This window comes from Orcinus orca, chromosome 3 (assembly GCF_937001465.1).
Source record: "Orcinus orca chromosome 3, mOrcOrc1.1, whole genome shotgun sequence".
NCBI lineage: Eukaryota > Metazoa > Chordata > Mammalia > Artiodactyla > Delphinidae > Orcinus > Orcinus orca.
In genome coordinates, this window is record NC_064561.1 from 125,022,754 (window position 1) to 125,035,802 (window position 13,049).

The 13,049-nt window shown below is 40.8% G+C and overlaps 1 protein-coding gene across 2 annotated transcripts in view; it reads right to left on the bottom strand.

Moving 5' to 3' along the window:
- Positions 1-10,449: 10,449 nt before the first annotated feature.
- Positions 10,450-13,049, bottom strand: part of IQGAP2 (IQ motif containing GTPase activating protein 2) — a 288,011-nt gene continuing 285,411 nt past the window's right edge. For both annotated transcript variants that reach the window (XM_004270825.4, XM_033430051.2), the window contains exon 36: positions 10,450-11,403. In XM_004270825.4, coding sequence (XP_004270873.1) covers positions 11,290-11,403 — 114 coding nt within the window. In that variant the 3' untranslated portion in view covers positions 10,450-11,289. The remainder of the gene's footprint in view (positions 11,404-13,049) is intronic.

The window sequence follows — 13,049 nt, forward strand, 5'->3', positions numbered from 1 at the left end:
CGGGCAGTACTTGGGCGTCTCCTGCGAGCGGGATGCCCGGAGGGCGAAGTGCCCAGGTAACTCACACTTTCTGCACGCTGCGACCCCAGTTTAATGGAGTTCGGCCAAATTCAAGTCAAGAGGGGGAGGGCACTCGAGCCTCTGGCTGAGGGGCCCCTGGGGGACAGCGCGGCTGAGGCTCCGCAGGGAGGAGCCCGCAGATTATTTTGTTTAGAGAGCATATCTAGTGAGCGCGTCTTTCAGACCGCAAAGGGAAATGGGTCCCCTCAACGGGCCGTTTCTGGGAAAGTTTACCCGCAGCCCCTTCTCCTCCCAGATGTCGGGGGTGTGTTCTGCACCCTGGGTCTGATAAACTGCTATTGAGAGTCACTGGTCAGGTTTCTAAGCTTTTTAAAAAGGGAATTTCGCGCAGTATCATTCCCCAAGGAGAGCCCTGACACTTAAACCAGTGGAGAAAATACAGCAGAGACCATCTCGTTCTTCCCTGTATTCCCCCTCATCATCCTCAGAACACAGCGTCTTGTTGTACATAGAAGTTGCTCAGTAAATTACCGAATAACCCAATTCATTAACGCTATTTTTAAAAAAATTGCTTATTCAATTCTCGGAGGAAAACATATCCAAGAGTAGTTGTGAATCATTAAAATTAGATATTTCTCCATTCTCTATCAACATACTATTTCTTTTTTATCAACCCTAAGACGCCATTGATTTCAAAACGTCATTTTGATTTATGTACCACCAGCAAGGACAACAATGGTGCCAATTAAACTGTGACATACCATTGCTTGTATGCATCTCAATTGCAGGACTGTTTAAACATGAAGAAAGGCCATCTCAGAATCAATCAAATACAGGGTAAAAATATAAAGGTAATTAACATATGTGGCACAATATTGTAACAGTTCAAGGATATAAAATGAAAAGTAAAAGTGTCTTCAGCCTTCCCTTCTAAGAACCACATCTGCTTGATGACCACTGTTAAAAGTTTCTGTCCATCATTCAAGAGATTGTAATCACATACAAGTATATACGTATGTATAGCCTTAAGAATGGAGTACTCTGACTCTACTTTTAAATTTTATCTGTTTCATTGCTGGAAAATGTTTTAACCATTTTCTAAAACTAAAGTTTAAAAGGAATTTTTTTTTTTTTGCTTCATTATTAGAACAGCATGTACCTCTAGTGACAAAAAGAGGGCTGCTGAAAGAATGAAACGCTTAAATAAATTCTTCGTGCGCATTAACTAAAGTATCCATGATAGTGGGGCTTCAATACACGGAACAAAGGAGGAGAGTGGAACAGAATGAGGTATTTCTTCCTCACTTCAGTGTTCTCTAAAGATTGTGGATTGCTAGCTGAGCAGCCACCAGAAAGTGAACTTACCTTCAGAAACAGTGGTTTTACATGAAAGGATGCTCAATATCACGAATCATTAGAGAAACGCAAATAAAAACTACAATGAGGTATCACCTCACACCAGCCAGAATGGCCATCATCCGAAAATCTACAAACAAATGCTGGAGAGGGTGTGGAGAAAAGGGAACCCTCTTGCCCTGTTGGTGGGAATGTAAAATGATACAGCCACCGTGAAAAACAGTATGGAGGTTCCTTAAAAAACTAAAAGTAGAACTACCGTATGACCCAGCAATCCCACTACTGGGCATATACCCTGAGAAAACCATAATTCAAAAAGAGTCATGTAGGGCTTCCCTGGTGGCGCAGTGGTTGAGAGTCCGCCTGCCGATGCAGGGAACATGGGTTCGTGCCCCGGTCCGGGAAGATCCCACATGCCACGGAGCGGCTGGGCCCGTGAGCCATGGCCACTGAGCCTGCGCGTCCAGAGCCTGTACTCCGCAACGGGAGAGGCCACAACAGTGAGAGGCCTGCGTACCGCAAAAAACAAAACAAAAGAAAAAAAAGAGTCAGGTACCACAATGTTCATTGCAGCTCTATTTACAATAGCCAGGACATGGATGCAACCTAAGTGTCCATCGACAGATGAATGGATAAAGAAGATGTGGCACATATATACAAGGAATATTACTCAGCCATAAAAAGAAATGAAATTGAGTTATTTGTAGTGAGGTGGAAGGACCTAGAGACTGTCATACAGAGTGAAGTAAGTCAGAAAGAGAAAAATAAATACCGTATGCTAACACAAATATATGGAATCAGAAAAAAAAAGTTTCTGAAGAACCTAGGGGCAGGACAGGAATAAAGACGCAGATGTAGAGAATGGACTTGAGGACACGGGGAGGGGGAAGGGTAAGCTGGGACGAAGTGAGAGAGTGGCATGGACTTATATATATGACCAAATATAAAATAGATAGCTAGTGGGAAGCAGCCTCATATCACAGGGAGATCAGCTCAGTGCTTTGTGACCACCTAGAGGGGTGGGATAGGGAGGGTGGAAAGGAGAGGCAAGAGGGAGGAGATATGCAGATATATGTATATGTATAGCTGATTCACTTTGTTATACAGCAGAAACTAACACACCATTGTAAAGCAATTATACTCTAATAAAGGTGTTATAAAACAAACAATAAAAAACAGTGGTTTTGACTTTTAACATGCACAAGTGCAGATTCCTGGGCTCCATCCAAGACCTATAACATCAGATTCTACACTTTTACAAGCACCCTCAGGTGATGGTAATGTCCGAGGGTTTCCAGACCAAAGTTGTGAGTAACAATATTCTAAGACAGTGTTCTCAAACTTCAGCATGGATCAGAATCACCGGGAAGACTTGTTAAATCCCAGTGCTAACTCCATTTCCGGAGTTCCTGATTCAGCGGGTCTGGGAAATGGACTGAAAATTTGCATTTTTAACCAGATCCCAGGTGATGCTGAGGCTGCTGGGGACACATTTTGAAAACCACTGCTTTGAGAGGGAAAAAGAACTGGATTCCATATAGTTTGTATTGCTTTTCTTTAAATGACACAATATTTCAAGCATAGAAAACTACAGAGCCTAATATAACACCCATGGCATTTAATTTTATATATATATATATAATATATATATATAATATATATATTATATATAATACATAATTATATATATAATTATATATATATATAATTGTTTAAGCTTTTTCATTTCCCTTTTCTGATTCCATTCTTTTTACCTGCCTGGAAGAGTAACTTTCTTATCCACGTTTTTGTATTTTAAGTTTAGTACATTTGTACTTCCCCTCAATTTTTTTTTCTTAGTCTTGTTTTGTGTGTTTTAAATATTTACACGAAGAGTAACATACTCTAAGAATACTTTTGCAGTTTGCATTTTTTTAGATTTACCTGTTTGATACCTGTATATCTAAATTTTTTAAACTATAGTATTGATATTTCCTTGTATTACATAACCACATTTTATTCTTCTAAAGGTATCTATTTTATCTGTAGTTTTGGCCTCACTTTTATTCCTAATATAACTTATTTCTACTTTTTTTCCCCCTTGATGAATCTGGCCAAAGGTTAGAAATGACCTTTTTTTTTTTTTTTTTGCGGTACGCGGGCCTCTCACCGCTGTGGCCTCTCCCACTGCGGAGCACAGGCTCTGGACACGCAGGCTCAGCAGCCACAGCTCACGGGCCCAGCCGCTCTGCTGCATGTGGGATCCTCCCGGACCGGGGCACGAACCCGTGTCCCCTGCATCAGCAGGCGGACTCTCAACCACTGCGCCACCAGGGAAGCTCCGGAAATGACCATTTTTTAATGCCCATCTTTTTGTTTTGTTGCTTTTATTGCTTAATTTTAGTGTCCTTAATTTTCACACAGGCTTTAAAAATTTTCCTTCTTTCTACTTTCTTTGGATTTACTCTTAATTATCCTAACCTTTTGAACTGATTGCTTAGCTTAGCTTTCACTTCTTCTCCCTGAAATGACCGCTTTGGCTACATTTTGCAAGTTTTGATATGTTCAAATATGCAATTCAGGCCTAAATATTTTGTCAACTTCATTCTATCTTCTTCCATCCATAAGTTATTGGAAGTTTTGACTGGCTTTTTTGTGATTAATTTCCAATTTTGTGTTATGGTCTGTTGGTGATGTTCTGTTTTCTCTACAAAAGTTCCTGTAATATTTGTGTGCTGTTTAGGGCTTCTTGAAAAAGATATCAATCTCTCTACTTCTTTTGTTCCATGTTACCCATACCAAAACCTTCTTTGTTCCTGGTTTTAGAGCAAATACGTGCAGGTTCCCTGGAGTAGAAAATTGACCCAGCCAGAGATGGCTACCTAACATGTTAATATCCCTTGGAAATGAAATCTCATCATTGCAGCGTCATTCATATTGGAACCACTTAATATTGGTTCCCTGTTTTCATTTCCCGTTTGAACTTGTCTGGCACCAAAATGAGTCACTAGCTATCCTCTCATAGTGTGTTTGGTATTTAGTAGTGTTTTAAAACAAATGTACTATCCAAATGGTGAAAGTTTTAATCCCAAGATCCTATGAAAGCAGTTTTGTTTAAACCCATTAGATGACTTACCTGCTTCAGCTATTCCAGTTACTCCTCCCCTGATTGAAACCCTCTGAGGACAACACTATATCCCAAAAACTTGCCTTAGTAATTTCGTTTTGGAAGCTAACGGTGGTGATATCCAGGCTTCTACGAAATGAAATCAAGCTGTATGCAAATTAGGTGTGCGATTCTCCAGATTTTGTGCAGATATCTCTATTGTTTTTTTTTAATAAATTTATTTATTTTATTTATTTTTTGGCCGCATCGGGTCTTCGTTGCTGCGCTTTCTCTAGTTGCGGTGAGCGGGGTCTACTCTTTGTTGCGGTGCGTGGGCTTCTCATTGCGGTGGATTCCCTTTGTTTCAGAGCACAGGCTCTAGGCACACGGGCTCAGTAGTCGTGGCTCGCGGGCTCTAGAGTGCAGGCTCAGTAGTTGTGGCGCACGGGCTTAGTTGCTCCGAGGTATGTGGGATCTTCCCGGACCAGGGCTCAAACCCGTATTCCCTGCACCGGCAGGCGGATTCTTAACCACTGTGCCACCAGGGAAGCCCCTCTACATTTGTTTTTAAAGCAAACAGTAGATCTGTAATCATGGTACAAGCTAACCAACAGAAGTCCTGTTTCTACCTTTTGTTGATACAAACCTGCATTGGTATTTTGGGTTTAGAAGTAAAGTTAATCTTTTATAATAGGTCAACAATGCATTTCCACTAATTATACCATGGACAGAATGGTAGACTATCCCTGTGGTTTGGGGTGCTAGTAAAGGTCAAATTCAGTATCTGTTAAAAAGCAAACAATAGAACTTGTTCAAGTTATATAAGGTGAACTCAATATCTTTCACTTCTCATATCTGTTCATTTCCCTTTTGTAGTAGTGAGGATTCTCCGGAGAAACAGAACCAATAGGATACATAGAGACGTATGTAAGAGGAGAATTATTATTGAAACTGGCTCACATGGTTATGGAAGCCAAGAAGTCCCACCATGAGCTGCTGTCTGAAAGCTGGTGACCAGGAAAGCAGTGGTATAATTCAATGAGTCCAAAGGCCTGAGAACCAGGGGAAGTGATGGTATAGCTCCCAGTCTGAGACTGAAGGCCCGAGAACTGGGGGGCTACTGGTGTTAAGTCCCAGAGTCTGAAGGCTTGAGAACCAGGAGCTCTGATGTCGCAGAGTAGGAGAAGACAGATGTTCCAGCTCAAGAAGAGAGAAAGAGAATTCCCCCTGCCTGCACCTTTTTGTTCTTTTTGGGCCCTCAACAGATTGGATGATGGTTGTGCACATTGGTAAGGGTAATCTTTACTCAGTGTGCAGATTCAAATGCTTATCTACTCTGGAAATACCCTCACAGATATACTCAGAAATAGTATCTTATTAGCTATCTGGGCATCCCTTTGCCAGGTCATGTTGACACATAAAATTAACCATCACACCTTCCAATATAATTTAGCTAAGAGATGTTATACTCTGAGGAAACAACAGTGAGGCAACCTAGACAATCTGTATGAGCTATTTTATTTGAAGAGAGCATTTGCACTGTTAAACTGAGATAATCAGTAACTGTCCCATTTATACAAGGGCCAAAAGCCACACTGGGACTCCTGAGAGGTGGTGGTGGTCTCTCTCCTTCTCAACCCCCTGGCAGGATCCGATGCTGGGCTTCCACCTCCCCACCATTCTCAAGGCACTGCCAGGCTCTGGACATACAGCAGTGACTGTAACAGTCTCTGTCCTCTGGAGCTTAGAGGAGACTTAGAAGGCTCTATTTTAACCTGTTACTAAGTCCTGGTTACAGAAATAGAGGCAATGGATTTTTCAAAAAGCTGATCAGCAGTTAGACCACCCAGTACTCACCAGAATTTCTCAAAAGAGAGACAACTGCCACCATTCAGAGTTCTGTGGTTTGCCTCTTGGAATGTTGAGGAGTACCACAAACCCCTACCTAACCACAGTCCAAGTTGTAAAAATTACGTCATGAACAGCACCTCTAATTAGTGCCTGACCACACACACATACACCAACATACACATCATGGTTCTGGTCTTTCAGTGACATAAGGGAGATGTGTGTTAAAAATCAAAATTCAGTTGAGTAAATTTGAAGATCTAATTGGCGTTATTGAAAGGTGCAAGAATGAGGCATCATCCCGTGTAACAACCAGAAAGGCACACTGAGGGGGTTTTTATAGGCTGGTGGAGGGTGGGGAAAGAAGGTCTAAGCAGAAGAAAAGAAAGGATTTGTTTCAAGCCAGACCATCTTCTTTTGGGGGAAGGGTACTGCAGGGGTCTTTATCATGCAGATTAGCTCAATAGTGTTGATCCAGAAATTTAAGATTGACTGTTTTAAAGGTCACATTTCTGGGCGGGGTTAAAACTGCAATCAAGTCTTGCTTTGCCGTGATGTGGGTGGAGAGTGAGAATGAGCCCATTTTGGGCTTGTAATTTTTTTTTTTTAACGTATGCCATGTCAGACAGTGATCTCACTGATTTCTTCATCACAAACTTCCAAAATATTAAAGTATGCAAAGGCTCGCCCTCTCTTGGAGATCACTAGAGCACATTCTTTGCGAGTAGTTAGAGCCCTGTTAAGTCTTTTTCGCCTTTTTAAGTTCCAGGTGCTAAAAAGTGGAGTTCGGGGCAAGCATGGACCCCCCTCAGCGTTCCAGACCAAAAATCATTTTTGTAACAGTGGAAACATGATCAAACATACATCAAAATACAGGAGTCAGCTATGCAAAAATGAAGTTAGTGTTTCAATTGCTCCGTGTTTTAAAAAGCAAACCCAGTTTTTCCCCTTCTTCCTATGAGTAAGAAAAGCTACGAGCCCTGGGGAGGAAGCTGGTGAACGGTAGCAGAATATGCCACCCCAAAATATGCCTCCTTCTCTGGGTCACTCATTCATCCATGTCCCTTAAAGATCTCAAAAAAGAAGCGGTTGGTAATATCTTCAACAATAACCTCATCTTGGGGGTCAACGGAGAGAAAACATTTCACAGATTTCCTCGAGGATGTTGGCATGATAGAAAGATCTTTCTCCATAAAAATAACACTCAAGCATGTCACTCAGTGCTGGAGTAAGTTAAAACGAGCCCCGCCCCCTTTTTTTTCCAGATAAACAAAAACTGAGACAATTTATTGTTAGCCATCTTACATACTAAAGTTCTTCAGTCTGAAAGAGAGTGACCCTAGACAGAATCCACAAAAAAGACAAAGTATCAGTAAAGGTAATTTAAGACAAGCCCCTTTTTGAGAGGCTGTGAAAGGTTGGCTTTTACCTCCAAACATCTTTCCTTAATTTTGTCTCTTCCTGTACATTTCCACTAAAAGTCTTTCCTAGAGCACGAAGAAGGAAGCTTAACGTAACTCCTACCTCCTCCCAGTTCCTGTTCCTCACCTAATGCTAGCTGTAGGGTACAGGGAGGTTTATTCTCAAGGTGAAGCTTTACTGTATGTTTATTTGATTCCTTTTACAGAAGCCTGTAGTAAGGGTAATACATTAAAACACACACACACACACACACACGCATCTACAAACTGCTGAGACAACACTGTTTCAAGGTGTCCTATGTCAAAAATCTGTATAAGCCTGAAACAATCATCAAAGTAGCAGATTCTACTCTTTTAAAATTTGAATTTTCCAAATTCTGTCAAGCTTACCTTCAAGTTTAGTGTGCCAAATGAGCATAAGCGAACTGTTTCGGAATACGGGGTAACCTCCGTGGAAAATAAAGCCTGTTGAATGAATGAACAGAATACAAAGTATTGGAGTGAGGGGGGTCCAGCCCGAGAGTCTGGATTACTGTTGTGGCAGAGACAGCTGATTGGTCCCCAGGTATCACTGTTCCCTTTCTTTACAAATAGAACCACCTCCCTCTCTACCCCTGGGTTTTAATTGGGCGCATGACTTAGCTAGGAACTTTACTTCCCAGCCTCTCTTGAAGCTAGTCATGGCCATGTAACTAAGTTTTTTTTTTTTTTAATTTATGTATTTTATTTTTGGCTGTGTTGGGTCTTCGTTGCCATGCGTGGGCTTTCTCTAGCTGTGGGGAGAGGGGGCTACTCTTCTTTGCAGTGCGTGGGCTTCTCACTGCAGTGGTTTCTTGTTGTGGAGAATGGCCTCTAGGCGTGCGGGCTTCAGTAGCTGTGGCACATGGGCTCAGTAGTTGTGGCTCATGGGCTCTAGAGTGCAGGCTTAGAAGTTGTGGCACACGGTCTTAGTTGCTCCGCGGCATGTGGGATCTTCCTGGACCAGGGCTTGAACCCGTGTCCCATTGGCAGATGGATTCTTAACCACTGCGCCACCAGGGAAGCCCCATGTAACTAAGTTTTGGCCAGCGGACTGTAAACAGAAATAACATATGGAGCTTGAAACAAAACGACTTGTCCCGGACTTCTTTCCCCCTTCCTGCCAGCCAGGAATCAGTGACAAGGACAGAGCCAACTGGCCAGCTTGGATCCCTGGTAACTTGTGGGACTGCTCACCTGCCTTTGAGAAAACAAACTTCTACCTCGTGTCAGCCACAGCGTCTTGGATCTCTTGGTCCCAGCAGTTCACTCTTGAAGGGGAATATTTGCCATCCCCACAATATGCCTCTCTGGTAGGATTACTTTGAGCTGGTTATTTTTGAAAAACAGCAGATATAGGAGAAGCTCTGAAAACCAAGTAAAGTTACACTCTTTTAAAAGACATTTACGTTTATAAGGGAACTCTCCATTCGTTAAGGGTGTTTCCTTCTCTGAACAAGGAAGAGTGACTAAATCTCTAGAGACTCTTGTGGAAAAGGCAGAGGCTGAAATCTGCATAACTATACCCTCATTTACTCTGCTTTGCCTGATTACCTCCCCTAACTGCTCCCCCCATCGTCTTTTGCCTTTAGCTGGAGATGGTATTTAAGGTGGTGGCTTGGGCCATTTGGGGGAGCAGGCAAAGCACAGTAAGTGAGGGTATAGTTAGGCAGATAGTTCCTGTGTGTCTCCCAGGTATATAGGAGGTATATGCATCATTAAACCTCTCTTTTTCTCCTGTTAATCTGTCTTATATTATGGGGGGGCAGTATCAGCCAAGAACTTAGAAGGGTAGAGGGAAAATTACTTTTCCTCCCCATAAACTATACCCTAAATGGCACAGTTGTAGATGTTGACCCTTAAACAGTGTGAGGGTTAGAAGCGCCACGCCCCACACACAGTCAAAAATCTGAGTATAACATATTTTTTTAAGAATTTATTTTTTATTTATTTTTGGCTGTGTTGGGGCTTCCTTGCTGCGCGCAGGCTTTCTCTAGTTGTGGTGAGCGGGGGCTACTCTTTGTTGCGGTGCGCGGGCTTCTCATTGCGGTGGCTTCTCTTGCTGCAGAGCACGGGCTTAGTTGCTCCGCAGCATGTGGGATCTTCCCGGACCAGGGCTAGAACCCGTGTCCACTGCACTGGCAGGCGGATTCTTAACCATTGCGCCACCAGGGAAGTCCTGATTGTAACTTTTGACTCTCCTAAAACTTAACTACTAATAGCCTACTGTTGACCTAAAGTCTTAACCAATAACCAAAATAACCATATATTTTGTATGTTATATGTACTACGTACTGTATTCTTACAATAAAGTAAGCTAGAGAAAAGAAAAGGTTATTAAGAAAATCATAAGGAGAATACATTTACAGTACTGCACTGTATTTATCAATACTGTAAGTTTAGGTCATCTGTTTATAAAACAAATCTGCCAGTACCTACATTAATATTGTCTTATATGATATAAAACACTGTAGATGTTATACATATTATTAACACCAGATATCAAAAATAAAAAGATGTGGAAAAGAAATTCATGGTTTTTTTACAGTTCTTTATTGAAAAAAATTCATGTGTAAGTAGACCCATACAGATCAAACCCATGTTGTTCAAGGGTCAACTGTACTTCTTTTCCCCCAAAGTCCCACCAAGAACCTTCTCCTACCCACTAAATGATTTGGATTTATTCAGACAGAAGTCAAATTAATGTAATTCAGTAACATTTATTTTACATAAAACAATTTTCAAAGAATACATTTAAAAACCATCCAGATACTGATTTTATTGCATTAAAAAAAATTGAGAGGCACAATTGAAATATTCAAATAAATTGTGAGGGGTGGAGGTGGGGTGAGGCCTACGATCTCTATCCACCTTGTTCCTTAGTCACTGAGAGGCTCTGGGTCCAAGAGTCTCTACCATGAGGCAGTAGTGCACTTCATTAAGTAGGAATAAATCACATAAAATATATACTTTTATACAGAAAGTGTTATTGTACTGTCACTTTCAATTACTTATAAAAACTTCACTTTGAATTGCACAAAAGTTTTCTTTAAAATCGATAACTCCCAGAAGGTGGGGCTTAGAACCAAGTATCTCTCTAAATAATTCATTACAAATAATTCAGGTTCCATTTCTCCACAGATCAAAAAAAAAATCTATGAAGACTTACAGTATTCAAATGGGACATTTAAAAATTTTTTTATAGGAAAATAGGTTTACACATTTGTCCCTAATCAGCTAAAGTTATTTTCTCCCTACTTTAAAACAAATCACAGAATATCCAAAGTTTTAAATCAGAGTACCTGCACCACAGTATAATGTGGCAGTGTTTACGTTAATTCATTTTGTGTATCATTCTACTGCAGTATCAGATTATCAAAAAGGCACATGGGTACATTCTTCGGAACGGTTTTGGTCTTTAAAAAAAAAAAATCACACATTTATAAGCAGTAATTTCAATCATGTTTAAAAACAAAAATACTAAACAGATTCATTTCCTAATCCAGGTGATACAGAATCCATGAGATTTCTTCAGGCACTTCACTTCCCATAGAATTTCTTGTTCAGCAGGTATATGAGAAGGTTTACATTCACTTTAACCTTATCAAACATTTTCATCACAGCTACTCCTTCATACTGCATCTGAAGTAAATCCTGAAATTGTAAGGAACATCAATCACACCTCCAATTTGACATTCCCAAATTTAAAACACATTCTAGAAGACTGTTGACAACAATAAGATTCGGTTGACCTAAGGACCTCGGTGGGGATTCTTACACTTCAGTGTGCATTAGAATCACCTGGTTTAAAAACACAGGCCAGTTAAAACAGATTGCTGGGTCCTACCCCCAGGAATCTCTGATTCTGGATCTCTGGGGTGGGTCCCAAGAACTTGCATTTTAACAAGTTCCCAAGGGATGATGATATTGTTGGTCTGGGTGCCATAGTTTGAGAATCACTCACCTCGATGAAAGAAAACAGATTTTTAGAATTGATAAGGACTTTACAAGAGAAAACCATTACCGTTAATATTAGACATAGAATTAAAAGTTTAATTATAATTGAGAAACTCAAGACACAAATGTTACAGTAAGATGAGGTATATCCTTTAGAAGAGCCAGGGTTTTCTAAGGTGGAGTGAGACAGTTCACTGAGGAGGAAAAAGAATATTAAAACTCCTATTTTTATTTTTTCCTCATTTCTTAAGCATGTACATTTTCTATGTATTTTATAAAGTAGATTTTGAGTAAAGTGCCAAGAGCATGTATACTTTATAAATAAATAAATATAGAGAAATACGGAGAAATGCTCTATTTACTGAGGAAAACTGTGAGAGTGAAATTTGGAGACCACTGTACAAATCAACTTGTTCCGATCTAGACTACTTCTGTTCCTGTATTCTGTTCCTCATTCTCAAGTAAGTTTATCATTCTGTTTCATTGCTGCTGTATAAACAAAGAAAAATTAATTAAATTTCCTTCGTTTATAAATTAATAACTGGCTCACACCAGCCAAATGCATGCGACTAAGCAGTAACATTTTACAACAACACAGGACAGGGGGGCTTTCCCAGATAGAAGATGTCATTCCTGAACTGCCCTAGACTCATAACCAGGTCTCATTTTCCTGTTTCTAGCTCTGGAAATTTCTTGTTTCTCAATGATAATGCCTTGTGTCCATAACAAGCAAGGCCACCTGCAGAAGGTGGAGTCTTCTTTGAGAGAAGGGCTCTTGCCGGCTTCCTGCTCTACTTTCTCAATTATCTCCAACTGCACTCAACTAAACCCCTCCATTATTTAGATATGCTTCTGGGATGGAAATTCCATAGGGAAGTGAAGTTCTTTCATCAAGAATGGTTTTGCCTATTAAAGCGTAGTGGAGATTCACTTTTCCTTTGGGAAAGGCGACATCTGTCAAAGAATCTTGGAAAAGAACGAAACCAATATGGTTAAACTGAGAAGGAATCATGTATGGAGGGGAATTTGCTGGGCCCCCCATGGGGAACAGAGGAACTCTGATTGTACTTGCGGTTGAAAGACCAGATTTTAGTCTTATCTCCACTATTTGCTATCTTACAACCTTGCAACATCATATAACTTCTCTGAGGTTCTGTTTCCTTGTGTGTAAATTGGGGCTGACACTGCCAACCCCATAGGTGTGTTATTGGGCATATGAGATCAAGAAGTCTGCAAACACTTTGTAAGCCACTCTTGTCTGGTCAGGAACAACTGGAATCCTGTGAGAGAGGCAGCAGTGTAGAGAGATGAAGAGTTTGGATTCCAGCGGCCCTTCCATAACG